The sequence below is a fragment of the Macrotis lagotis genome, chromosome 1, assembly GCF_037893015.1.
Source record: "Macrotis lagotis isolate mMagLag1 chromosome 1, bilby.v1.9.chrom.fasta, whole genome shotgun sequence".
In the NCBI taxonomy this organism is placed as follows: domain Eukaryota; kingdom Metazoa; phylum Chordata; class Mammalia; order Peramelemorphia; family Peramelidae; genus Macrotis; species Macrotis lagotis.
In genome coordinates this window covers 344,957,842-344,985,233 of record NC_133658.1, presented here as the reverse complement: position 1 = coordinate 344,985,233, position 27,392 = coordinate 344,957,842, and the positions used below count along the sequence as shown (strand labels likewise).

The window sequence follows — 27,392 nt, the reverse complement described above, 5'->3', positions numbered from 1 at the left end:
TTCTTCCTCAAGATAACAGCAATTTCCTTCATAACACATGAAGAAAACCAGATCTTGTTAATCATTTCGGGGTAGAGCAATGGCCCTGGAGTCAGGAGGACCTGAGTTCAAATCCAACCTTAGATACTTAATAATTACCTAGCTGTGTGATCTTGGGCAAATCACTTAACCCCACTGCCTTGCAAAAAACTAAAAAAAAAATCATCATCATTTGGGAAAAAGTTAGAAATTTTCTATAATCATCAAAATAAAGAATACAAGAGTAGAAAGGTTTAGTGGAAATGAAAGACCACAAGTTATAAAAAGCAAAGAGAAGTAAGCATCTAAAATTTGGTGTCAGGTGGGTATTTATAATTTTGTACACAATAATTTTAGCCTTATTTTTACACACACACACACAAACAGATATAACATACACATACATGAGACACTGATTTCTTTATGGTAACTAAGTTTAGAATAAAACAAATAGATAAAACTTGGTATCAGAAATCAATTTTCGAGTGCCCATTCTTTGTGCTTCACATTCCTCATAAAAATCCATTTTAATAACAGGATTCCCTGATGACATTCTCTAAAATATCACAGCTAGGAAACTATGGAATGTTTTAATGAATACTAAATCTACCAGCTATGTTACTGCAACTTATCCTCTCCTCCTTCATATCTTATCTGGTTCAATTGGTGTTTTCAGAGAGGCCTCTGCCACAACCAACCAGAGTTTAATTTAGTTTTGAGTGCTGTCAACACTCAAATGCTTAACTCATCAACAAAACCCACAGATCACCTGTTATTCATAACTTTTCTTTTCAACAGAGGAGTCCATGCCTAGGACTGATAGCTTTTATTTGAGGGAAGAATCTAGGTTCCTTGAATTTATACTCATCTTTGAAATATTAATGATGACTGTGATCCAACAGTTATATCACCTAGGTACTAAAAAGCATTCAATTCACTAGTTTTCCCTTATTTCACTTATGGCTTTTCAATACTTTTATTCTATTTTTTATTTAAGGCAATGGGGTTAAGTGGCTTGCCCAAGGCCACACAGCTAGGTAATTATTAAGTGTCTGAGGCAGGATTTGAACTCAGGTACTCCTAACTCCAGGGTCAGTGCTCTATCCACTGCGGCACCTAGCTGCCCCCTCTTCAGTACTTTAGCAGAATAGGAAAACACTGTCAACACTGTCTCTCATGTTTATATGGTACCATACTGGTAAGAGGGATCCAATTTTCTAAAAAACAACCATAAAATACACTAAAACTTTATAAGCATTCCAAAATGGCAAACACATCTCAACCTACATAAAGTGAAAAGATTACTTATAAATTAAAGTGTATTTATAAACTTCGAGGGCATAAGTGTTAACATTCTGCAATTTAAAGAAAATTCCCATTTTAAAAATGGTTAAAAGAAGTGTTAGAATTATTTCCAATATTTATATATTCATAGATCTAAACTACACTCTCACCCAGGACAAGAGTAACAGATCTATTCAAAAAAAAAACCCACAAGCTTGTTTGAAATTCCCCAATCCTGAGAATTAAATTAAATGTTCATATTTTCATTTTATATAGGAGGGAGCCCCCAGTCACACAGTTTAGTCAGGTGCAGAAATCAAACTGGAACTTAGAACTCAAATTCCAATTCTGTCATCACTACAAATTCCATGATCCAAAAATCAGCTTACAATGAATTTTTTACATTTCATTTTCAATCTGCAAACCTTTTTAACAAAATTCAAGTTATACCATTTCTACAATATCAGTCTCAGCTCTATATTTCAATATATATTTGAGTACCTTAAGAGTGTTACAGAAATGAAAAGCACCTATATGTACAGATATAGCAGTATATCTCTGTATGTGTGTTTGTCCTTCATTGTCAGACCATGACATCAAGGAGGTGGCCTTGAGCAAGCCACTAAACCCCAATGCTTTGCAAAAAGAAAGAAAAAGAAAAAGAAAGAAATATAATGCACCTTCAAAGAATCTCTACTTGGAATAAAGGTAGAGCTAATGATCTCCAAGGACCTTTCCAATAATTAGTCTATGAATGTAAAGAATTAGTTTAGTTCTCCATTTATAAAACTTGAGATTAAACCTTATAAAGATAGCAAGAGGATCAACTAACGAACATTTAACACAAGTACTACAGACAATAAACAGGTATAAATTTATTACCCTCAGGAAAAAACTATCAGTATATCAAAATTTTCAAAATATTTGACATTCCCTGATAAGCGTTTAAGATTTTTAACAATTTTCAAAAGAATGGCAAACTATTAATACATATGATATTTTACTGAAAATTGCTCTAAATCAGGGCAACTAGGTCGGTACAGTGGATAGAGCACTGGCCCTGGAGTCAGGAGTACCTGAATTCAAATCTAACCTCAGACACTTAATAATTACCTAGCTGTGTGACCTTGGGCAAGCCACTTAACCCCATTTGCCTTGCAAAAACTTTTTTGAAAAAAAAAAGGAAGAAAGAAAATTGCTCTACATCACTAATATGAGAAATACAAACCAATGGTTTCATTACAAATGCTAAATTCATTGTACAACAGTTTAATTGTACAACTACCAAACTGGTAAATAAGACAAATTATGGAAACTGTCAATATTTGAAGTACTTTAGAAAGACAAGAAGAGCTGTGAATTGGTTCAACCATTATTGTAGACAATTTGGAATTATATTTTTAAAAGTTACTAAAATGCATATATGCTTTGACCCAGAGATTCCACTGCTATTATGCAAAAAAGCTAATAATAGCTCTTCTTCTTGGAAGTAAAGAACTAGAAAGCAAGCAAATTTTCATCAAGTGGAAAATAACTAAAAAAACCAGTGGTATATGGATGCAGAGGCACTTAGGTAGTATGGTACACACAGTTGTAGAATCACTCTTGCTAGTTCTGTGAACCTGGGTAAGTCATTTACCAATTCTGTTTGCCTCAAATTCTTGATCTGTAAACTGTGGAAAATAATAGTATCTACCCTGCAGAGTTATTATGAAGATCAAATAAGACAAGAGATAAAAAGCTTTGCAAATCTTAAAGCACTATATAAATGTTAGTGATAATGATTAAAAAATGTGATGAAATATTACTACTTCATAAGAAATACTGTGAAGAATACAAGGGGGTATAGAAAGACTTAAAATGAACTAGGGCAAAGGAGAGTAAGTTTGAGGAAAACAATATCAACAATGACCAAAAATGTATAAACTACAGAGAACAAAAAAAATTAACTGCATTGAAAAAGACATAAGAAAAACAACTTCCTTCCTTTCATCATAAGAATAAAGAACTATAGCAATAAGATACTACATATATCATCATATATGATTATTCCCCCCCCTTTTTAAATATTTGTTACAAGAAACAGATTGTTGAATAAGGGAAGAGGGAGACACATGTTCTGAAGTTAAGATAGAAGAACAAAAGATATCAATTTTAAAAATAAAAATAAAGGGAGATATGTATTTGAAAAGATAGTTAGTTCCCTGCTCATGACTTGGCCCTGACAATGTAACAGAAAATATATAAAATTTTAAAAATGAATATAATGTATTATGAAGGAAAAAACTAGGGAAAAACTTCTCTTGGGAATTCATAGTAGGTGTTTTGAAGAAACACAAAGTCTGAAGATTAAATTGCTGATACCCCTCTGAAAGACTACTTGGTTATAGGAACAGAGATCCTAAAGTGAAGTAACAAATCTGTGCAATATCTGAAATAAATTTAAGAAATAGAAACTAATGTTTTCAATAAAACATTACCTAGGTGTATAGACTGACCATAACTCTAATACCTCAACTGCTTCAAGATAAACAGGATAGGGGGCAGCTAGATGGCGAAGTGGATAGAGCACCGGCCCTGGAGTCAGGAGTACCTGAGTTCAAATCTGGCCTCAGACACTTAATAAGTACCTAGCTATTATGGCCTTGGGCAATCCACTTAACCCCACTGCCTAAGAAAAACTAAAAAGATAAACAGAATAAGTTGTGTCAGAGTTTGAAAGATTCTAGGTAATTCATTTAAAAGCACTAACAAAATGAAGCCTATGATAAATCAAATTTTATTCAATGTTTCATATAACCTTGACTGAAAAAAACTATGGTGCTAGAAGATATGCAATCTATATATTTCTCGAGGTTGAAGAGTCTTAAAAGTCATATTCAAACTTAAGGACATTAGTCTCCTTAAGCCAAACTGGGCAGTATTAAAGGGATTAATTAAAGAAAGACTGAGGAGCATGTAAGTGGCACAGTGGATAGTGTAACAGTCCTGGAGTCAGGAGAATTTGAGATCAAATTTGACCTCAGACACTAAATAATTACCTAGCTATGTGACCTTAACCCTATTGCCTTTCAAAAAATAAAACAAGACTGAGGAATTTTGATCCCCACTACATAGCATAAAGGTAATATTAAGGAAAAAAAAAAAGATACCTACAGCTTAACTTGTACTTCACAATGGACCAGACACTGACACTTTTTATATCAATGACAGGCCTAAACCCAAACTTCCAAAAGATGGTTATTAAACCCATTCCTATGCTTAAATGGAAATCTGATACTGTCCTTGAATTTCTTCAATCAAAAAAAGGGGAAAATCTAAATTTAAGAGCTTGAATTGTTTTTAAAAATATGTTTGGATATTAACTGTGATGCAGAAGTTACAGTAACAAACATTTGGTTTTGTACAGACTTTTATTTCCACTCTAGTGGATAAGTTCAAAAAAGGTCATATCCAAAACAAAAGCGTTTGAATTAATGTAAAACTAAAACAGTACCTCAGTCAACTTTAAACAGAAAAAATTCTAAATGACTTATTTTATTTGGTAAGTCAAATAGTATAGTCTTGGAATGTCACTATCACAGTCTCTGAGGCAATGTACAATCACCACCCAAAATTAACAGTCTATTAAGAAAAAAAAATTTCAGAACTATTGTATAAAGAGAAACTTAACAGAAGTGGAAAAAAAAATCACAAAAATCAAAGGTTTACAGATGGAAAGTACTCATTACAGGATAGTACCACTTGATGGAGCTACTATAACAAAAAGCATCTTTACTGTGTGTTAAATTTCAGAGACAAAAACCAAAATGAACTACTTGCCCAATGCCAGTCAATTTACAAAATTTGTTCAATCTACAAAACTATTCTATTAATGTGTTTCTTACCTGAACATAAGTGTTCAATCTTTGTCAAGGTCAACTGCAGAGATTCATTGATCCAGGCCAGCATATCATGTCGACTCAAATTATCACTAGTTACTGAAGTTGAATACACGTTAACTGCCATCTTCTATAATAGCAAAAAAGAAAAAGTTTCACAATACATTAAACACAATAGTTAAAAAAAATTTGCTAGAAAATGCACCACACTGGCTTGCACACAATAAGGTTGACTAACCATTCAACTGAGACCTCATTAATTGAGAGAACCAATGAACATTTGGCTTTGTACTTCTTAAGAGTCCAACCAGAAAGTCTAGATTCCTAACACTCAAGTGTAGCTAATATCTAGCATGAGAATCATAGATTCACAAATTTAGAACTGCTATGTAATGCAAACTCCTTATTTTAAAAATGAAAGAATGAGACCCAGAAAGGTAAATTAATTTGCTCAAGTTCACAGAAGTAATAGGTGGCAAAATTGGATTTTGAACTCAGGAGTTCTGACACCAAATACAACTGCATTTTCACTTTACCATTCTGCCTCAAACAGTTTTTTAAAACCTGAAATGGATCACACAGGGCTAATCAATTTGAAGGTGATATATTTTAATTTGGTCAATTTAAAACTCTAAACTTACAAAAAAAATGAAGAAAAGTGTGATTAAAGGTTTCATGAATTGAAACTGGCTAACCTAGGAGAATAATGTTTTCTACTCAAATAGTAACAAACTAAAGAATGTCATCAAAAAAAAAGGAAAAAGGAACTATTGTACAAAAATATTTATAGCAGCTTTTTATGTGATAGCTAAGAACTGGAAATCAAAGGGATGTCCGTCATTTGGGGAATGGCTAAATTAGCTGTGGTATATAATTATAATGGAATGATTGTGCTACAAGAAATGACAAGAAGGTTAATTTCAGAAAAAAACCTTAAAGATTTACATAAACTGATGCATAGTCAAGTGAACAGAACCAGGAGAACATTGTATACAATAACATGTTCAATGAAGAATTATGAATGACATAGCTATTCTCAGAAATACAATGAGCCTAGACAATCCCAAAGGAAAGTGAAGCATACTAATTGCCTCCAGAGAAATTACTAATATTGATTCAATATAGTAAAGCATGCTAATTTTTCACTTTCTTCTTTTCTTTTAGTCTGATCTTCTTATACAAAATGACTAATAGGGAAATGTTTGACATAATTGCATCTAACTATATCTGATTGCTCAGGGAGGAATCTCAGGGAATCTCAGCAATCTGAACATCTCAGGGAGGAAGGGAAGGGAAAAGAGAGCCTTAGAATATGGAACTCCAAACTTTAAATAAAATTATTTTTAAAAATTGGGGGGAGGCAGCTAGGTGGAGCAATGGATAGAGCACCTGCCCTGGAGTCAGAAGTATCAGCCTCAGACACTTAAAATTACCTAGTTATGTGGCCTTGGGCAAGCCACTTAACCCCATTGCCTTGCAAAAAAAACCTAAAAAAAAAAAATGGGGGAGGGAGTGAGAATAAAAAGAGAAAGGTGTCCGTCCAGACTTCAAAACTATGAAAGCTCTAGTAGCATCTATACAACTAAAGATCCAGAATTCTATGACCATACTAACATTATCTAAGCAGAGTTTCACCAAATAAGCATTTACTGAGTATTCAACCAAAGTTCAATTTATCATGACAAGGAAGTAAAACCCTAGGTTTTTGTATGAAAGCTAGGTTGAGCCATATTAGAAAGGCCTTGGGTATATGATTTTTGGAATAAACTGCATGTGCATGTCTAAATAGGCCTAAAAAAATAACAAAATATGGATCTAAAGAGAATAAAAAGGCTTACCACCAAGAGGCTGAATACTAAATGATGTATTTTTTGGTCAAAGCAACCCACAGTAATTAAGTTTAATTTAGACTATCCAAACTATCTTGGTGATGGTTCTCTAAGTATCAACTAATAAATAAATAATATGATGTGTTGGCAAGTTAATTAGAAGCTAGTCATTCAATAGTCACCAACCGTAAAGATGGCAATTATAAACCAGAATAGCACATGAAACATGAATTTATGAAAATAAGTTATTTAAAAAAAAATTCAGTATAGAATAAATAGTGAATCTGGAGTCAAAATGCCTGGATTTAGTATTGACTTAGATTAGCTATGTGACCATAGGCAACTAACAACTCCTTTATGCTCTCCAGAGTCTCAATTTACTTATCTATAAAATAGATAGCACTATATTTGTGTTCCTCAATATCCATAAGGAAAGGCTTTTTATACCTTCACATATATATTATTAATATATTATTTTGCATTTTTATTACATGATTATTATTATAATTTAACATAACAAAACAGAGAACCAATTTAGATAAGGAACATAGATGTGAGGAAAAACTTATGAATAGACATTTTTCTCACAGCACTTACTATTGTTCTTTTAAATTTACTATATTCTAATGCATATTGGGATTCCCTTTGTCCATATCTGACCACTCTTATTAGTCTGAAAATCCCTTAAAAGAATTAGGTCTTATTTATCTCTTATTCCTCATTCAAGGTCTAGTATATAGTAGAAAGTTCATAGATGGCACTAAGCAAATGTTTATTTAACCTTGAAAATAAAATCTCATGTCTTGGCTTAGAAAGTCAAACTTGATCAAAACCCAAACTATATCTCAGCATGTTTGAAGAAGTCAAAAACAGCCAAGTACATAAGTATATGCAGCACATTTCATCAGTTTATGAGCAGACAGAAATGAAAGAGAAGTCAGTTTCTAGCTTTAAGGATAGTCTTATTTGCATATAGCTCAAATGTGCAACATGTGTGTTTCATGTCATGCAAGCTCAAAATCTAAGCAGATGGAATACTTGTCATATGCATTCTGTCCAATATGCAATTGAGCAGATTTTAAATAGCCTTCCATCTTATGATTTCAAATCCTTTCATTAGTAGTAAAGCAAGAATTGTTACCCACAGTACAGAATAGACAGTTACTAAATGCTTATTACATCCCCTGTATGTACAAATTCAGTAAACACTCTAATCTATCAATATCCTAAATGATAGAAAGAAGGCTAAATGTAATTGATGATCTGAATTTCTTTCCTGCCTCTGCCAGCTACAGAACTTTGTCATTTCTATGATAATCACTTTCTTTACCTGTATGGTGGGGGAAACAAAAGTACTTTCCTAAAAAAAGACAGATAATTTAAGAACTAAAATCCTCATTTTACAGTAAAGAAAAAAATTGACAAAATGCAGCAGCACAGCAGGAGTGCGCTTAGTCAAAGTCCAGGTTTTTCATCTTTGAGACCTTGAGTAAGTCACTTCACTCTTCTGGGTCTGTTTCCTCATCTGTAAGGGATCAAGATTAAATTACTTCTGATATTCATTCCAGCTCTAAATCTATACTGTAAGATAAGTAATACAAATATCATTACTGCTTTATAAAGTGGGAAACAGAGTCTCAGGGAAGTTATGTGACTGTCCAAAGTCACGCGGCAGTTAAAGCTTTTAAGAGTGAGCAAAACTTGAAACCTAACTCTTGACTCCAAGATGTTTTCCACTATATGATGTTTACTCATGCTACCTACTACAAGATAATCAGAGCTCAAATGGTATGGCTATAAAAATGCTTCCTTACCACTAAAGTGTAGCACAATTATTTTTTTTTTTAGATTTTTGCAAGGCAAATGGGGTTAAGTGGCTTGCCCAAGGCCACACAGCTAGGTAATTATGAAGTGTCTGAGATCAGATTTGAACCCAGGTACTCCTGACTCCAGGGCTGGTGCTTTATCCACTGCGCCACCTAGCCGCCCCTTGTAGCATAATTATTAGGAACTAGTCACTCAAATTCACATCCTCCCTCACATGTAATTCCAATCATCTGCCCTCCCTGGATCAGTCCCTACAAAATATAACTTCAACATATCAGACCCTGGCCCCCATCTCAAGCTTCAAAGCTGCCATACAGTTGAAAAAGCAGTTTGATAATATAGAGTCAGGGTACCTGGGGAAAATAATTATCTGATTCTCAGCACGTGTCACCTTGGTCAAGTCTCTTATACTCCCTGGGTTCCATCTTCTTTTCTGCAAAATGACATGATTGGCTTACCAGGAATTTTTAGCCAGACTATGGGTTTTCCTGGAATGTTTTTTAATACATAAAATAGTTACCTTAGTAACCTTTTACCAAGGAAACAAATTATACTGAAACATTATATCTAGCTTTATCTATCTCTAAAGAAATGTGTATATAAACATAAATTCACATACATCCATAAACTTCTTCAAACAATTTCAAGGATCCTATATTAAGATTATGTGGATTAGATCATTTCCCAAGACCCTTACACTTTAAAATCACATGTGCCCATCAGTGCAATTCCTTCCCCCACAATTAATTCCAACCATTTAGCCTCCTGAGGCAGTCCATACTCACCCCAAAACTCACAGCAAAACAGGATCATGCTTCATGCTTCCTATTTCTGCCCTAATGTTCCAGTAGTGATTCCTCACATCCCAACAAGAAAACTCTTTCACCAAGACAACAGTCTACCACCTCTTTGGTATGTACTTGGAATGATAAAATCAATGAGGCAACAATATGGAGTCAGACAAAAATGCTAATTAAGAGCTCAGTGTCCAGGACCAAAGTAGAGGGAAGTCCCCCTTACAATGCTCTGAAAAAGACCATCTGAAGTTTTGGGTTCAGTTCCATAAACTATGGGGGTTTTTTTTAGTTTTTTTTTGCAAGGCAAATGGGGTTAAGTGGCTTGCCCAAGGCCACACTGCTAGGTAATTATTAAGTGATTTGAACTCAGATACTCCTGACCCCAGGGCCGGTGCTTTATCCACTGTGCCACCTAGTCGCCCCACACAGCTAGGTAATTATTAAGCCTCTGAGGCTGAATTTGAACTCAGGTCCTCTTGACTCCAGGGCCAGTGCTCTATGTACTGTACCACCTAGCTGCTCCCATGCACTATATTTTAAGAAGAATATTGATAAGTTAGAGAATATTGGGAAGGGTGTTAACGAACCATATAAGTTCCTACTAAAATAGACTCAAGTGCAGTACATGTGGATGTTTGGCCCTATTAGAGAACACTAGGGAAAGCCTCAAAGAACACTTTGGCACGTCTGAAAGGCTGCAAATTCATCCCACGGAGCAATCGGATGTAAAAGTTGCTGAGGCAGATTCAGGATTCATACAAGGAAAAATTTCCCAGCGATTAAAACTATCTAAATATGGAATGGGTTGCCTCCCACAGTACAGGGCTCTCCCTCGCCACTTGTCTTCAGGGAAAGCTGGCCGTCTGTCTGTCTGTCTGTCAGATATGTGATTGAGAATATGCTTAGGCAGGTCCGGCCTCTGAAGTCATTCCGTGACTCTCACGGCAATCATGTGCCGCGCCTGCAGGATGCCCCACCACCCTACATGGCAGATGCCCCACCACCCTACATGGCACCACTCATCAGCACATGCTTTCAGTGCTAGGATACAGACTTCCTGCGGGGAGGGTCCAGGAGCGGCCTCCCGTTCTCCCCCCACCCCCTTCCCCGCCATTTCCCCATCTCCCTCATTCTGCTCTGATTAGTGGCATGCACCCCGCCTCGACGGAACGCATCCCAGGCCCCTGCCCCCGAAAACATCATCCCCTCCCGAATCTCCCGGTCTTCGAAAATGCCCCCTCCTCACACCCTGCCCTCCCAGCCCTCGGGCCGACCCCAACTTCCGGCCGAGGAATCCTGCTCACCTTCCTTCCCCTTCCCCATTCGCGCTCCCCGCAGACACCGCCGCGCACGCGCACTCGCAGGGTCACAGCCCGACCCCTCCCCCACTTCCCCAGCACAGGCTCCTCCGGGGGAGCCGCCCGCAAGCCCCCGCAGGCCGCGGCTCCCGCCTTCGCCGACTCCCGCCCTCCCCGACTTCCGCCGCCCGGCCTGGGCCACGCACCCGCCGCCCCGCGTCCCCGTCACCCAGCCCTCACCGGCTTCTCGAGGCGCCGCGTCTCCTCTCTCGCCGGCCCCCCAGTTCCGTCTAGGTCTTGTTCAAACCGCCCGACCCCGCCCGCGCGATGACCTTATACGCACCCCTCCTCCCCCCGACGCCGCGACGTCACGGTGCGTCACCCCGCCCGGCCGGCTGCTGGGAAGGGAATAAGGAGAGAGAGAAAGAGCCACTGACGGGGCGGGGCCGGAAGTAGAGTGGGGAAGGCCACACCACGTGGGACACGGGAGCCAATAAAAACGCGAGCTCCGAGCGGCCGGGGACCAGCCCACAATTCTCACCCTGGAGCACAAGGCGCGGCAAGGAATTCTCTGCCTGGAAACAGTGACAGGCTCGCGGAAGCTCGGGGCCGGCATGGCGCCTGGATAATATAAGATTCCGCAAATGTTAATCTGATGGAATCGGGGGAGAGACTGCAAGGCCTGGAGTCAGAAAGACCTGGCGTGCTAATCTGGCTGAGCCCTCAAGCAGACCTTCCGAGTCCCAGCTGTGTGACCCTGGGCAAGTCGTTAACCTGTCGGACTCATTCCTCATCAGTAAAACCCATCACATCCAATAGTAAAACTAAGAAAGCGAGGGGATTTGATTAGAAATCAAGGAATCAAGGGCGGCTAGGCGGCGCAGTGGACAGAGCACCGGCCCTGGAGTCAGGAGGACCTGAGTTCAAATCCAAACTCAGACACTTAATAATTACCTAGCCGTGTGGCCTTGGGCAAGCCACTTAAACCCATTGCCTTGCAAAAAACCTTAAAAAAAAAGGCAAAGTGGCCTGAGAAAGCCTGTGCATCTATGATTTGGAATTAGGAACTTTTTGTGTGAACTAATTGTGTGAACAGTATTTCAAAGAAAAGGAGACAAAAATGGGAAATGGCTTATTTCAATATTTATGACCACGATGAAATGGCAGTATCAAAAGCAAATTGCTTCCACTAAGTGATGTCCTAATCAAAAGCTGTTTTACAGACCCTTTTAGGGCAGTAGCTTTAATGACTATTTCAAGATTGTACCTGGTTTAGATGACTTGCCATCTAAACAATAAAAAAGAAATATTTCCTTCTTAGAACAATTAAACAAAAGCACCTCAAAGAAAAGTTCCCTTTTCAAAAAACTCTTCTAGCAAAAAACTTCCCCTTACATGGAAGGTAGAATAAAGCCACATAAGGGGTAAATTCTAACAAAGATTTTCCAAGTGTTTCATTTGAGGTCCCTTATGGAATTCCCCTACTATTAAAAGTCTATTTGATAATGCTGTTTGTCCCAGAGCAGTCCTGAAGATCCCAAAGAAGAATCTTTATAATCTTGACATTAAAGGCACAATTAAAACTAGAAGAATATTGCATTCAGAGTCATAGGACCTAGGTTCAAATACCAGCCCTACTTGTATGATTGTAGACACTTCTCTTATTCTCCCAAAACACCTTCCAATTGCAATTCAATGACCTTAGATTTGTTTCCCAGATTTGCTTTTAAGGAAGTCTCTCTACCCATATTTTTTATTATAGGAGAAAGATATTCTCTTGAGTACAAGTGGTAGGTAACTGCTATCAAATTATTTCAGAAAATATAGAGGTTAAAAATTTAGATCATCCTAAAGCATGGGTTCGTGCCTCTGACAAAACCTAAATATTCAGTATTCCAACAAGGTTTATTATAGGTAAAATTACATCAGAGTGACAGAAAAATAATTCTTGTATATATTAAAGTCTTGTACATTCCTCTTATACCATGAAAATTAAACGAAAAGAAGAGCTATAATCCTAATACTTCCTAAACTGGCATAAAAGTGGAACAAATTTAAACAGTCATAATTTATAAACATATCTGGTCAGACAGACAGTATAGGTAAAATAAATCAGGTTACAGATTAAACTTCATTTAGAGTCTTCCTCTGACTTCTTAATATAATATTTAAGATTGAAGTAAATTTTTCACATCCCATAGGATAGATTTTTGTAAGATGACATTAATATTAACCAAAAGTTGCAGAAGGAATAAAAGGAAATGAAAAAATTTTTTAAATTTCATTATATCTTATAAAAGCCCAAGGCAGATCTATAAATACTATGATCAACAAATATATGCTTTATTGCCTAGTTGCTCATCTTTCCTTCATTTAACATGAAGCATACCTGTCACTAAATGTAAATATCATGAAACCGAAAAATACATTTTCTCAACTTAAAAGTATTAGACTAATGGAGTGGACTTCACTTCAAGCCCTGATGGTGATAAAACTAGCTAAATGACAATGGAGCAAATTACAAGATTTGGAGCTGGAAAGATATCTTAGAGATCATCCAGCCTTACCCCCTTGATTTTAATAATAACCTGATTGAGACCCGGCTTCAGGGGAAGTACCTGGACCCTAAGAACACACAGAGAATAAAGCAGCCAGGATTCTAAGCAAACTCACTCCTTCCTCTATTTGCCAGCCCATCAGTCTATGTTGCAATATGCTGTGGAGTTCCTTCATACTGAGAAGCTTGTTTGCGTTTTAAACAGAAAAAAAAAGATCGTATCCACATTACCAAAAGCATGGGATTGTTATAAGGGAAGCACATTGTAAAACCTTAAAAGCACTTGTGTAAATGGAAACTTAATAGAATATCACTTGAAACCAAGAATCCTCCATAAGTTGTTGTAGAAATGGGCATTATGTGCAAACAGGACTGAACATGCTACCTCTACCCAAATCCCCTAAAACTGCCTTAGACTTTTGCCTCTCAGATAGGAACTTGGCTCTACCAAGTTGTTCTCAAAGCCCTTATTCCTTAGAAAAGAGAAAAAATGATGATTGAGACAGAATAGACAGTTCCTGAAAAGAAAATCCTTCTCCCAAGGATTCATAACTCATTGAATTTCAAAGTGGAAAAAGCACGAGATTTGGAATCAGGTAATCTAGTTATAAAATTGAAGAATGATTGAACAAATTGTCACATATTAACATAATGAAATGTCAATGGCTATTAAAACAATGATCAAGAGTAGCAAGGAATTCACAGATATGTGAGAAAGCTGAGTGATGTAAAGAAGAACAAGAAAAGTGATTATATTATATGCAATGATTAAAATGAAAATAAAAAAGGCATTAAAATAGAATCTAAGTAATTATCGTGTTCTATCTCGGGACCAGCAAAAGACACACGATGATGATAATGTTTGTCCTTTGTTATCAAGAAAGACCATGATATGAGGGAGATGATGCCATGACAAGCAAGTGAATTCAATATGAATGAGGGGGTGCTGTACTAAGTCAACAGCCTCACTTTTCTCCTTTGCAGCCATCTGGGTCCATTGGCCAGATATGAATCAGGATAACTGGAGATAGCCCTGAATACATCATATACCTCTTATTGGAGAGATGGGAAGGAGGGGATTTGGGGGTCTGAAATGGTATGGATGCTTTCATATGTGGTCACTATGTCAGTTGGTTTTTATTTAACCATTTTTCTTTCCAACAAGAGAAGGCTAATAAGGAGGGCCACGGTGAGTGTTTTGGAGGAAGAACCTAAGAGGTGAGAGGATCCAAAATTGATTCTAATTAATAAAAACTTTAAAATAAGTGAATAAATAAAACATATTAAAAACATTAATAAAAACATGGATACAGTTGTAGCTCTGATTCTTGCTACTTGTACCATCATGAATGAATCATTTAAATTTTCTAATACACACTTTTTTTTTTACAAGGCAATGGGGTTAAGTGGCTAAGTAATTATTAAGTGTCTGAGGTCGGATTTGAACCCAGGTACTCCTGACTCCGGGGCCGGTGCTCTATCCACTGCATCACCTGGCTGCCCCTTAATACACACTTTCTAACATTCATCTGGTAAATGATGATACCAGAGGCAAAGGACTGAAAGAGCATTGGACTGGAGTCTAGAAAGCTGGTGTTCAGTTCATCACTATAATTTACTAGCTATGTAACCTAGGAAGTCACTTGCCCACTCATTGTTTTCTCATTTAGAAAATGCCCCTCTTCTGACTAGGCCCTGAGTCATCTTTTTTGCTGATACCAGGTTTCCAGTTCCCAAACCAAATCAAATCAATACTATAAGTTACTAAAAAGGTTATGGAAATCTCCCCTTTGGCTGCACTCACAAATGTGTCTTATTGGTCTATTACTCTGCTCCAAGAGTTCTCTCTCCCTTTTGGAATAAAAGTCATTGAGGGCAGGGGCTGTTTTTGCTTTTATATTTATAACCTAAGCTCTTAGCATAGTACTTTACACACAGCAAGCGTTTATTAACTGCTTTTTCATTCATTCAAATTATCAAAATGAAATTATCTCTAAGTTCCTTCCACCAGCAAAATGGCATTAGCCTAGATTTTTTTCATAAATGTTCTGAACTCAGTCCTTCCTTTCTCATACTAATCAACTTGAGTTATTTCTGATCTTTTTTTTCTCAATTTTCCCTCTCTTTGTGACATAAAAAAAATTACCTGAAACTGGACTGGAAAAAAGAGGGGGGAAGGGAATGCTGGGGATAAAAAAATTAAACAAGTTCTACTTTCTGAGAACTTGTATCCTACATATACCTATCTTAATATATGTAGACACAATATTTAATCAACATTTGTTTTTGTATTAATTGGCCACTGACATGTTTAATAAATGATTCTGAACCAATTTTCATATTTCTAATTAGTACAGCAAATAGACTTAGTCATCCCAAAAATCAAACCTTTCCTCTGAAATCATTTCTATTATTTACTTCTCTCAAGGGTACTATTGATCCAAATTAACAAACATCAGTCTCAGCTCTTCAATCTTCTTCATTCCTCCTTTATAGATTGAGTTCTACCTGCCAAACATCTCTATCATCCATCTCCTTTTTTCCACTCACAGAATAACCCTACTAACTCGAAATCTTGTCAAGTCCCTGAATCCAGTTTTCCTCCCTACACCCTCCATACACTTGTCAGATATTCCCAAAACATTCTTCTGTTTCAGGAATAGTTGTCGCATATTGTCTCTGGAATAAAATACAAGCTCCTTTGTGTAGTGTTTAAAACCTAGCATAATGTAGATCTAAAAGTCCTGCCACGTTTATCATACCTTATTCCCTTCCCACGTTATATAATCCAGTCAATCAACCTAATTACTAATCCCAATACAACAATCTCCCAGACCCGTGTTTTTTGCATAAGTTTAATTTCACATTTGGAATGGCTTCCTCACCACAATCCACCTATTTGAATTTATAACTTCCTTCCAAGCTCTTGTACCTTTGTTTATTCTTCCCATTTAAAATGCTTTATATTAATTTTACATATATCAATTCTTCATAAAAATGCAAACTGAGCATAGGAGTGATTTACTTTTCATTTCCCAGTGCCTAGCATACAGTCCCTATCCATGGTACTTGTCAGTCTTGCTGAATAACTGTTGAAGTAAAATCACTGAAGTAGGAACGAGGAATATCCAACCCATGGGCCTGACCAGTAAACTCATTTAAACTGGTACTGCCATAGCAACAACAGGCAAGACTCAAAAAAGTCTAAGAGCTTTTTAGGGGTTAATTAAATGTTTGACTAAATACAGCAGGTCCCAGGAACTTATTATAAATATCCAAATAGCTCTAGGCAGAAAAAAAAGGTTCTCTATCCCTGATCTAGAGTTTCCTAAGTAAATTATCATACCCCTACAAAATTTAATAATTTTGTTTCTTCTCCCCGATACTTCCCTTGATTTTTTTAGTCTCAAATTTGTTTTTGTTAGCATTTCTGGCACTATAGAAAACAGTGATGGTGAAAACAGGGACATCATTGTTTTGTCTGTGATCTAATTGGAAAGGCCACTATTATATCCCATTACATATAATGTTGGTTCTTGATTTTAAATAGAAAGTACTTACCATATTAAGGAAAGGTCCCTTTATTCCTCTTTAAGCAGTGTTGTAATTTGTCAAAAAGCTTTTACAAAATCTATTGATATGATCATGATTTTAGTTCTTTTTCTTATGGTCTATTCTGTTTATGATTTTAGCAATATTGAATGAACACTGCACTCCTCGTAGAAATTCAACTTTGTCATTGTGTATTTTTGACATATTGTTATAGTCTCTTTGCTAATGTTTGATTTGAAAATTCTGTGAGACTTCATTAGAAATAGTTCTTCAAAAATTTTCTTCCGTTTAGACTCACCCTGGAATTATGCTCTCAAAGTTAATAAAGTTTACCTAAAAATAACATGGCATTACCACTAAGTTTATACTTAAAAGAGATTGAACAAAGGACACATATTTGATAATATTTGTGGCAACTATTTTTGTGGTATTAAGAGCAGGAAGTTAAGTAACCATCAATTGGGAGAATGGCTAAATAAATTGGGGCAAATGAATATAAACTATGCTATGGTGCTTTAATCAATGGCAAAGGGAATAGGTTCCAAGAAACCTGTGAAGGTTTGAATGAGCTGATAGAGTGAAGTAGGCATTACTAGAACAGTTTATACAATAATACCAACATTAAAAGGACAAGTAACATAAAAATCTTGACCTTGGAGTAATGCAGAGATCAATCTCAATTTAGGAAAACTGATGATGAAAACTGCCAAGCTGATGTGGAGTGTAATGATCAAAACAAAAAATTTTATTATATAAATGTTTTAAAAACAAAAAAATAAAAGAATTCTGATGAATGCAATGATCCAGTTTCTATAGTCCTGATTATCAAGAATCTACCAATTCTTGATAAGAAATTCCAGGCTCAAGAATGGAATTACATATTTTTGGACATGAACAACATGAACTTGTATTGTTGACCATGTATAATTGCCTCATGGGTTTGGATTTTTCTATTTGCCAAATAGCGGATGGAGATGTCACAGATGGGGAGAGGAAAAAATGTTATATTAATTTTTTTTAAAATGAGTCATAGATTGTTAATATACTAATATCTTTTGATACCCTTTCATATAAGCATCAAATGATAACCCTTATCCTGGTAATATTAGCCAGGAGGGTCCATAGTCCTGAATTCAAAGGGAATTGGAAAACTCAGGCATCCTGATTTACAAAAGAGAATGGTGGGAACAGTACCACAAACTAATTAAAGGTCACCTTGGCAGAAGAGAGCAAGGTAGGTGGCTAAAAAAACCCAAAATAATAAATAATATTTCAAATAGAGGTAGCAATATGACAAGAGAATGTTAGACCAAAATACTCAATTTGAATTCAATAACTGTCTAAATGACTCAAGGTGTCATTGGGTAAATCATAAGACCTTTTAATGTTAATTTCCTAGGAAAAGGGGATAATGCTTGAACACTCCAAAAGTACAAATTGTTATAAATAGCATAAATACAAAATCTTTGACAGAAAAAGAGTGTTCCTCGATTAATCTTTTTGTTTTGAAGAAACTGAAACCATCAAGGCCAGTATTTATGGCATCAGATGCAGTTTAGTTTATAGAGACCTTAGAAATCACAGACTACATCACACATTTTAGTTGTGGAAACTGAGAGCCAAAAACATTTCAGAGCAAATGAAAAGAACTTCTGACTTCACTGATACAGAGTAGTAGATAAAATTCCTCTACCAAGTGATTAAACTCAAGTGTGCAGATTAATGAATTTTTAAAGACATGGTCAATGTAGAAATTGCTTTGATGAACTATACATGTTTCTAAGAGGTTTTGTTTCTTTGTCAATGGGTGGGGGGAGATGAGAGGATGCAAACATGGAAATTGATATTTTTTAATTTTTTAAATTAAAAAAACCCTCTACCAATGTAGGTCAGCATCTTTTCTAAAAGTAAGTGAGTTTACCTATACCAGTTTAGCTGCCACTCTTGCCTAGAATTACACATGACTAGTCAAGGAGGTCAGAAAAAGACTACAAGTCCTGGATGCAGAGCTCTCATCAAGTAACCAGCCTCCCTTATCAGTCAATGATTAATAAATATTAACAGGAAGGGGTTCCAAGAGCCATTCAAAATTCAACAGAAGGCAACATTCCTAAAGACACTAGAAAACCATGCCCAATATGTACCTGGGACAATCAGACCCCCAGAATTCTACCCTTTTTTATGAGGTATATGAATTTAAGTATTAAGAACTAGATTGGGAACAATTCAGATCAGAAACAGAGGTATTTCTGGCAGAATTTTTTAAAGGATCAAAATCTTTTTCTGGAGGCAGAGTACATTATAGATATGATACTTTTCCCCCAAAGACATTACAATGAGAATGCTAACTTTCTGAATCAAAGATTAAATGCAATTTAGTTGCCAATGAACTTCATTCCTGTGTCATTGTCGCATATCCAATCGGAGTCTAACCTCTCACCTCCACAGTTTGTCCATGTTCCTTCTTGGGTTTTCGAGAGCGAACTTGTTTGGTCTGTTTCATTTTATCCTGGCCTTGAAAAGAGTATAATCTGTTGCCTAAGCTTGGTGCCTAAAGGCAGTAAACATTTCTGAGGAGTTAGATTTGAGGCACAGAGGAGAAACCTCGTTAATTGAGCTAAAGAGCTCATTAGCTCATTAGAAAGAAGGTACCTGATCACCACCTCTCTTAGCAACCTCAAGCTCGCAGAGGTTTTAACTCCTAAAGGAGCCTTGACATTAGAAGGCATTTTTCCACTAGCAAAATGAGACTCTTGAGGATTCAGCTCTACTAGTTACCCCCTTGGGTAACTATCTTCTCTCTAGAGTTCAAAATGAAGGAGGGGTCGTAGATTCATGGAACTAGTAGACACCTATTAATTCTGAGACCTCAGCAGATACCCCCATTGAACCTAAAGGATGGATGATGGTGGTGGCTGTATCCTCTTGAAGATTTTAATTTTTTTTTTTGCTTTTGTAAGGCAATGGGGTTAAGTGACTTGCCCAAAGTCACTCAGATAGTTAATTATTAAGTCCAGATTTGAACTCATGTCCTCCTGCCTCCAGAGTCAATGCTTTATTCATTGCACCACCTAGCTGCCCTTAACCTTTCTTTAGGGAAGCTGTGACAAAGATGCCCCCTCTCATCATTTTTTTCATAAAAGAGGCAATACTGCATGTTCCTTCCCTCACTCATCTGTGATGAATGTATGTGCCTGTGGGCTTTTAATTGTTTGGTACTGAGGAGGGCAGAAAAAAAGACACAGAAATACAAGTCAGATGAATTTCCACATGAGGGAATGTATTTTGGTTTTCCAGTATTTCCCTCTCACCTTGTCTGAAAAGCAAGTCACCTTCATACATTTCCCCCATATATGATATTTAATAAAAAGAACAAAAGGAGGCCATAGAGAAATACTGATTTTTAATTAAACTGTTATAATAAGGTAAACTCTAGGCATTCATCAATTTCCATTCTAAAAACTGGGAAAACATTAAACAAGGCAGTTTTTTTTTCATTTGTTATTTGGTTACTGTTACAAAAAAAAACTTAGGAAACACAAACATAAAAAAGGATAGAAAAACTGTCAACAGTAAAGTCCTTCTTCTACAAAATAGCACCAGTAAAAGGTCTTAAAACCATTACAATAGCATTTCTGAAATGCTGCTTCCCCAATTGCTTCCTCCCTTAAAAAAGGTTCCTTACACGGAATTAAAAGACCGGTGTCACAGTAGATAAAAATTTTCTGGAGGAAGCCTCAGGGTTATTACAGACTTTCCATCTTTTAGATGAAAAACAAATACAAAAGAAAATGTGCATCTGAACCTTAAACATGATTCCTGTCCAGAGGAAGGTGATGTAATACAAGACTATGTAATCAACCTCTGAAATACCAAACAATGCACCCAGCAGTTACTAAGCAAAGTGCCACCTGAGTAAGAAGAAGATGAGAACTTTTTCTTCCTCGACCATTTTGGGAGAGGGGAGTGGTGAGAAAACTGAAGTGACAGGGAGGTTCATAGCCTAGAGAGGCAGAACATTCACTTCACAGAATATGTTCACTTAGCTGCCTGTTCAGTCTTGGGCCTGTGACTGCAGTATTATGTAAAAGACCAGGGACCCAAAATCTGACAAAGAAAAAATATGACTACTTATGATTCCAGCCCCTGTATCTACCCCATATCCCTTCTTGGGGCTATCTTGCAGTAGTAGCAGGACAATAAATAATTTGGGTTTAGTTTGTGTTAACAATTTCTTTAAACGCACTGGAAATATATTGAAACCAGCCCTGCTGGATTCTACACTTTCCAAAATGCCTGGAGGTGATACATGGGTGTTGACTTGCACCCAAGTTTTCCAAAATCATTAGTTCTCGATTTTTATTTTAATTTTTAAGGTGAGGGAGGTGTTATTCTTTTTCTTTTTTTTATTTTAATGAAGTAGAAAATATTGGACAAAGTTAGGAGAACATACAAATTATTATTACTAATGACTAGAAAAAACCATCAATGCTGCTCAGTTTCTTTCAGTTACATCTGAATATAAGTCGGTCTATCAGTAGTTTCAGTCAGCTACATTTGCGTCTTTCCCACCAGCATTATATTTCACTGAACAAGGAGCAACACACCAAAAGAAATATTTTTTAATGAGAGTCTTGACACCTGTATTGTCTGATTGCTTCAGAATGACCTAACAAGGCTTGACACTGTAGTCCTAAATACTTTAGACATTATTTTGTGAGGGGAAAAAAAAAAACACTAAAAATTTCTATTTCAAGGGTAGTTTAAAAAAAAAAAAAGACAGAAGCACCGATCTTGTCCCTCCCAGTGGCCACAATCAAGTGGTAGGACTTGTTTCTAGGATTCACAGATCTTCTGAAGGAGTATACCTCCAAAACAAGGATCCCACTGAGCAAATAGGGAAAAGTCTGAGGTACATGTAATGACTGATGGGTTAGGTCTTATCTGACCTTATTCATCACAGCAACAGAACTGAAGAATATAGCAGAGACTAGAACATGGAAGGGGAAGATGAGAAGAGGAGAAGAACTCAGTTCTACCATTCCTGGTCATAGCTCTTCCCCAATGTTACTCTCTTCCAATGGCCAAAATCCCCTTCCACCTGTCAGAGTTCCATCCCATGAGTTATTCACAGGCAAAGTAGTCCTTCAGTGGGGCAAAAAGATGCCGGATAACAGGGACGCTCCAGGATCTGCCCAGCAACTTCTGGCGAGCACCTCGACCCATGTTTGACACGTCGGTGTAATGGACAGGAAAGCCAAAAATTCTGGGAGCAGGAACAAGGCAAAATATGGGGACATGAGAGGTAGCAATATTTATTCACAAGGCTGGTGCCATGGGATAAAAAAACCACAAGTTAAAGGCAGGGATCTTTTAATGTACATCTGCACTAAATTCTCAAAACTGATCTGGCCCAATCTTAACACAAAAAAAAAACCCAAAGCTTAGAATTACAATTGAAGGCCAACTCAATTTTACAGACAATTCAGTTTGAACCTATAACTAACTCTCCATCACACCTCCAGCCATCATTATCTTATACCAATAATAGCTAATAATTAGCACTAGTCCATTTAAATATTGCTAAAGCACTTTACAAATAATGATGATGATGATGATGATGATGATGATGATAATTACAACTAACATGTCCAAAGCCCTTACTAAAAGTCAAGCACTGTGTTGAATGCTTTAGTTATTAACTTATTTGATTCTCATGACAACCCCAGGAGGTAAGTACTATCATTATACCCATTTTACAGATGAAAAAATTGAAGCAAAAGAAGTTAAGTTGCCCAGGGTCACACAACTAATCAGTATCAAGGCTGGATTTCAACTCGGGTCTTCCTGACTCCAGTACAAAATCCTATGTAATATATGTCACCTATTCAACTCACCAATAGCACACCATAGCATCCTTTAAGCTATATGGCTAGGAATACACAGGATCAACTTGTGATTGTCCCTTTGTAACAACACTACAGATAAGAGAGTGGCACACGGATCAGGGTTTCTGGGCTCCAGTTGTGAAATGTATATTGCATAATGAAACAGTCATCTACCTTTATATAGAAAAGTGTACACAATGCAAATGGAGGAATTCTGTTGGACATGGTGAATGAAAAAATGTTATACTTGAATATACATATATGTAATAGTTTTTGTTTTCCTAGTATTTTCAGTAGAAGAATGAAGAAGGTAGGAGAGAATTTCAAAGTGAAAAATAAAATTTTTAAAAATATCTATGATAGTTTTCCCTTTAAGTTTATATAAGATGGCTTAACTATAAAATAATGTGGTTGGAATAAACACTTCTCTATACCATCACTACCAGCAGACATGAGAAAGAAAGATCACATGCTCCTTTCAGTCACATCTAAGACTGACATTATATGATTTAAAAGCCTAGAGAGATCTGTCTAGTTTTAAGGCAGTAATGAAAGTGAAAATATGCACTTTTACAGTTACCTAATCCCATCTTTACTCTGAGAAAAATATAGAGAATGGTCATCAAGACATCAGCAAAGACACAAAATTTTTAATACTTTGGAAATTTACATTTGGTTTCTTCCAAATGAGAAGTCAGCAAACCATTTAACATCTTCCATGAGAACAAATGGAGAATAGAGCTTAACATTACTTGCTATTCTCCCTTTATAAACTTAAAATCTGCCTTATATAAGGCCTTTCCTGGTCACCCTAGCTCCTAGGAAGTAGTGAACTAATTAAAACATAACCAAATATGCATTGGAGTGATATGCATGAATGTCTTGTCTTCCTAAATAGGATAATAAACTCCCCAAGACCAGAGACCCCACCCATTATACTTCAGAGTTAAGCATAGTCACAGAAAAAGTTGAATGAAGTAGGGAGTGGAGAAATGATAGAAGGGAAACCCAGGAAGAGATATAAGAAATATGTCAAGTATTTGAGATTTTTTATTTTTCTTAAAATCATTGTGCTAAACAACACAATCTGTCAATCACAAACTTATGGGTTAAGAAATCACCAATTCTATCATTTCATCTATCCTTGACCCCATTCCAACCCACCTTCTCTGTTTCTCTCTGGGCCTTCCACCCATCTGCTCACCTTTCTAGCTCTGTGCACCATAATATATCTTCTTTGCCATTCATGATAACAGGGAATTGCTGACTTTTCCCCTGTTTGATCGAGTTCGACTTAGTTGTTATTGTCTGTACTTTCTTTAACTAGGGAACAAAAACATCAGATAATGAACAAAGAAGTCTACAAGGTCAGTATGTGAGAGAAAGAAGGTCTGATCCAGGTGCAAAACAAAACTTTGATACAGGTAATGGTGAGGAAAGGACAAAAGCATTGTCTGGACAACTCAAGGTCAGGGAAAAAGAAGATGAAAGCAAGGTAAGTCAGTCATAATCAATAGAACTCTAAACTGACCCAATTTACTGTAGCAGCCATTTCCTTTATCTTCTCAGAAGAGAAAGAAAAGACAGCTCAGTGTTTCTGGTCTTCAAGATGTCCACGTGACAATTCAAAAGCAGAAGTTGGTAGACTCAAGAAATCATTCAGCTGAAGGCCAAAAAGGGAATAGTTCATGTGAAATATGCCTCATAAGTCTAGCCAGACTTCTAACAGGCATAGAAAAAAAAAAAAAACACACAAGGAGTGCACTGGAAAAAGACAAAGACTCCAATTAAAGGAGTCTAAAGGGATATCATTCTTAAGGGAAAGGACCCTTGGACATCGAATCCTTAGACCCTTGCACAAGGGCACATGGGTTTTCATAATGAAGAAGATATTGTTTCAGAATAAGCTTACCTTTGCTATCCTATTGTACTCCAGACAGTCCTGAAGCTCGAGTTTATCGGTCTTTGATGCTATCACCGGCCTGGGAACAGCCAAAACTTATTATGTTCTATAATTCAAAGATGAATCTACTCTGCATCCAATTGCTTTCTAAGCCAATGATCCCTTTTTAGTCTCAGATAGGGTTAAGAGTAGCAAGCAATTAAACAATTTGATAAGCAGCCCAAAAACTGCATCAATACAAATAGAAGTCAATAAGAACATGCCACAAGAACATAAGAGGCAATGGTGGAAAAAAAGGGACAAGGAGAGTAACTGGAGTCATTAGGACTAGAGAATGGAATTTGGGGGAGAGGAGAAGTATGAGATACCACATGCAACTAAATTTCATTCAATAATTTGAAAGGATAAATAGAAGTTTGGGTAATTAATGAAATATTGGAGCTGTCCAGATCTAGACTAGGCTGCCTCATCTAAACTATTCTATCTAGAGGTCTTCAAGAGATTTCATGATCACTTGTTAGGGAGAACATACTGAAAAAGAGAAAAGCTCCCTGGCTACAGTTCTAAGATTCTAAGCTAAAAAAGTCTTTAAGAGGGAATGTGGTGCAGTGAAAGGAATCAAGATTTAGAATCAAATAGGATCACACTACCAAGTTCATGAAACAAGTGTTTTCATGGTACAGAGAAGAAAAGCAACTTTGTCCACATTACAGTATACAGGGTTCTATTGATATCAAGAGTTCTTAATAAAACCCAAGGCCATAAGGGAGTAATTTGACACAAAAGGAAGGGCAATTTATGAGACCCTGGTTCTTGCAGTGAATCATGGTGAATAAATCACTCTCCTTACTCCACCTCAGATAATTCCCCTACATGCTGACAGGAAAATAGAAAATGACCTTAAATGTCTATGTTTGCCCAATAATAGAAGCCCAGTTGCATGATCCTAACCAACTATGTTGCAATAACTAAGAAAATTTTTAACACTGGATTGATTATTATTAGGAAGTTAATCCCTAGAATTAGGTATTATGCAAAATTTTAAGTGAAAAGATTCCTACTCAATTGCTAAGCAAGACTTAATCTAACAGTATTCTACTGTTTCAAGGACTCCAGCATTGAACAACTGTCAAGGCAGTTCTCTACGAGGATAATAAGAAAACTCCACAGCTACTTCTTAATGACTACATACCTCCAAAAACAAAAATAAAGCCTTCTGTAGGAATGGAGAATATAAACCAAGATACTATGAATATTCTTCTCTCAGAAATTACCAAACAAAAAAGGACCAGAAAGAGACCTTCAGCATTATCTAGTTCTTCCGAATTCTCATTTCTAGAACCTTGTCTAAATGTAGGAGATGACTATTGCTAGTGACAAAATGATCACTGCTCTCCAGAGGCAATATCTATGTTATCATGTTATCAGAATGCAGTCAAAAATCTGAAATTCTCCATGTTATATCCACAAAGTCTAATATAGCCTTCTAGAACTGGAAGGAATAAGGTAAATTGATTACAGAAAGGGCTAATTTTTTGTGGTCAAATACTTAACACACAATATAAACTTCCTTTGTTCAATCTCAATATTTATTGAGGCTCTCAGCTATAAATATTCAAAAATAACAAACTGTGAAAATGTTTGGTTGGTACTTATTTTTTCACTCTCCAACATGACCAATGTGATCCTCACGACCACCATGCTTCATACTCAGTCATATCACACTGCCAAGTGAACACACTGTACTTCAAAAATCGAAGAATAGGCATTATTAAAGGACTATATGCTTATTCAGTTTCCAATTATTGTGTTCTTTAAGTCTCTTCCCAATTCGTATAATCCATTCAGACCTAGAATTGTAACTTACATAATTGTTGATAGTAAACAAGACAAAGATCTGTGGATTGCCAACAAAGATTAACTCACTTCTAAACAAACTTATTCATCTTAGACCATGATAGTTTGGGGTAAAATATATTCATCTGATGAATCAATAAAGAATCTTCTCACCATCTCCCCCCCACTAATATTTTTTTTAAAAAATGCCTGAAGAACATAAGACAAATTTGAACAAGTTAAGTCTTATATAAGCTGACCTCCCTAGTCTGTCTATGCCGCCCAAACAGAACAATATACAAAAAGTCAGGAAGTCTCTCAAACTTTAAAAATAAAACTGGAAACTGCATCTCATTAAGAAAAGAGAACTGCTGATCTTTTAAAGAGGTTCAATCTCATAATCACGTACTAGAATAAATCTTTATTAAGACTAATACAAATCCTAAAGGCCCTACCATGCCAATTCACTGGAAGGTTTACTATCACAACTTAAAGAGTCACCAAGTAGAATTCTTTCCTGTCCAGCCAATTAACATCACTAATAAATTTAGGAATAGGATTCTGATTTTTTTTTAAACTAAGGAAAAATGGGGTGTTAGAATCAGAGTAAAATGAAGCCACCAAAAACATAAAACTTACATCCACAGAATATCCTAAGAAGCTCTTGACAACCTATGCATCTCAGAAACAGTAGTACAGGACACTTTCTAATGGTAAGACTA

The 27,392-nt window shown here is 36.4% G+C and overlaps 2 protein-coding genes across 7 annotated transcripts in view; both read right to left on the bottom strand.

The window, feature by feature from the left end:
* Positions 1-11,278, bottom strand: part of MAPRE1 (microtubule associated protein RP/EB family member 1) — a 41,412-nt gene extending 30,134 nt beyond the window's left edge. The window contains exons 1-2 of one of the 2 annotated variants that reach the window (XM_074211884.1): positions 11,175-11,278; positions 5,190-5,313 (exon numbers count right to left, since the gene is read on the bottom strand). In XM_074211884.1, coding sequence (XP_074067985.1) covers positions 5,190-5,310 — 121 coding nt within the window. In that variant the 5' untranslated portion in view covers positions 5,311-5,313; positions 11,175-11,278. Of the gene's footprint in view, positions 1-5,189; positions 5,314-10,940; positions 11,004-11,174 lie in introns of those variants that run through there. The other variant, XM_074211885.1, reaches the window with a different exon arrangement.
* A 9,204-nt stretch (positions 11,279-20,482) lies between these two features.
* DNMT3B (DNA methyltransferase 3 beta) overlaps positions 20,483-27,392 on the bottom strand; it is a 45,020-nt gene continuing 38,110 nt past the window's right edge. For 4 of the 5 annotated variants that reach the window (XM_074211880.1, XM_074211881.1, XM_074211879.1 and 1 more), the window contains 3 exons: positions 24,844-24,913; positions 24,136-24,254; positions 20,483-22,309 (listed from right to left, as the gene is read on the bottom strand). In XM_074211880.1, the coding sequence (XP_074067981.1) occupies positions 22,168-22,309; positions 24,136-24,254; positions 24,844-24,913 (331 nt within the window). In that variant the 3' untranslated portion in view covers positions 20,483-22,167. The remainder of the gene's footprint in view (positions 22,310-24,135; positions 24,255-24,843; positions 24,914-27,392) is intronic. The other variant, XM_074211883.1, reaches the window with a different exon arrangement.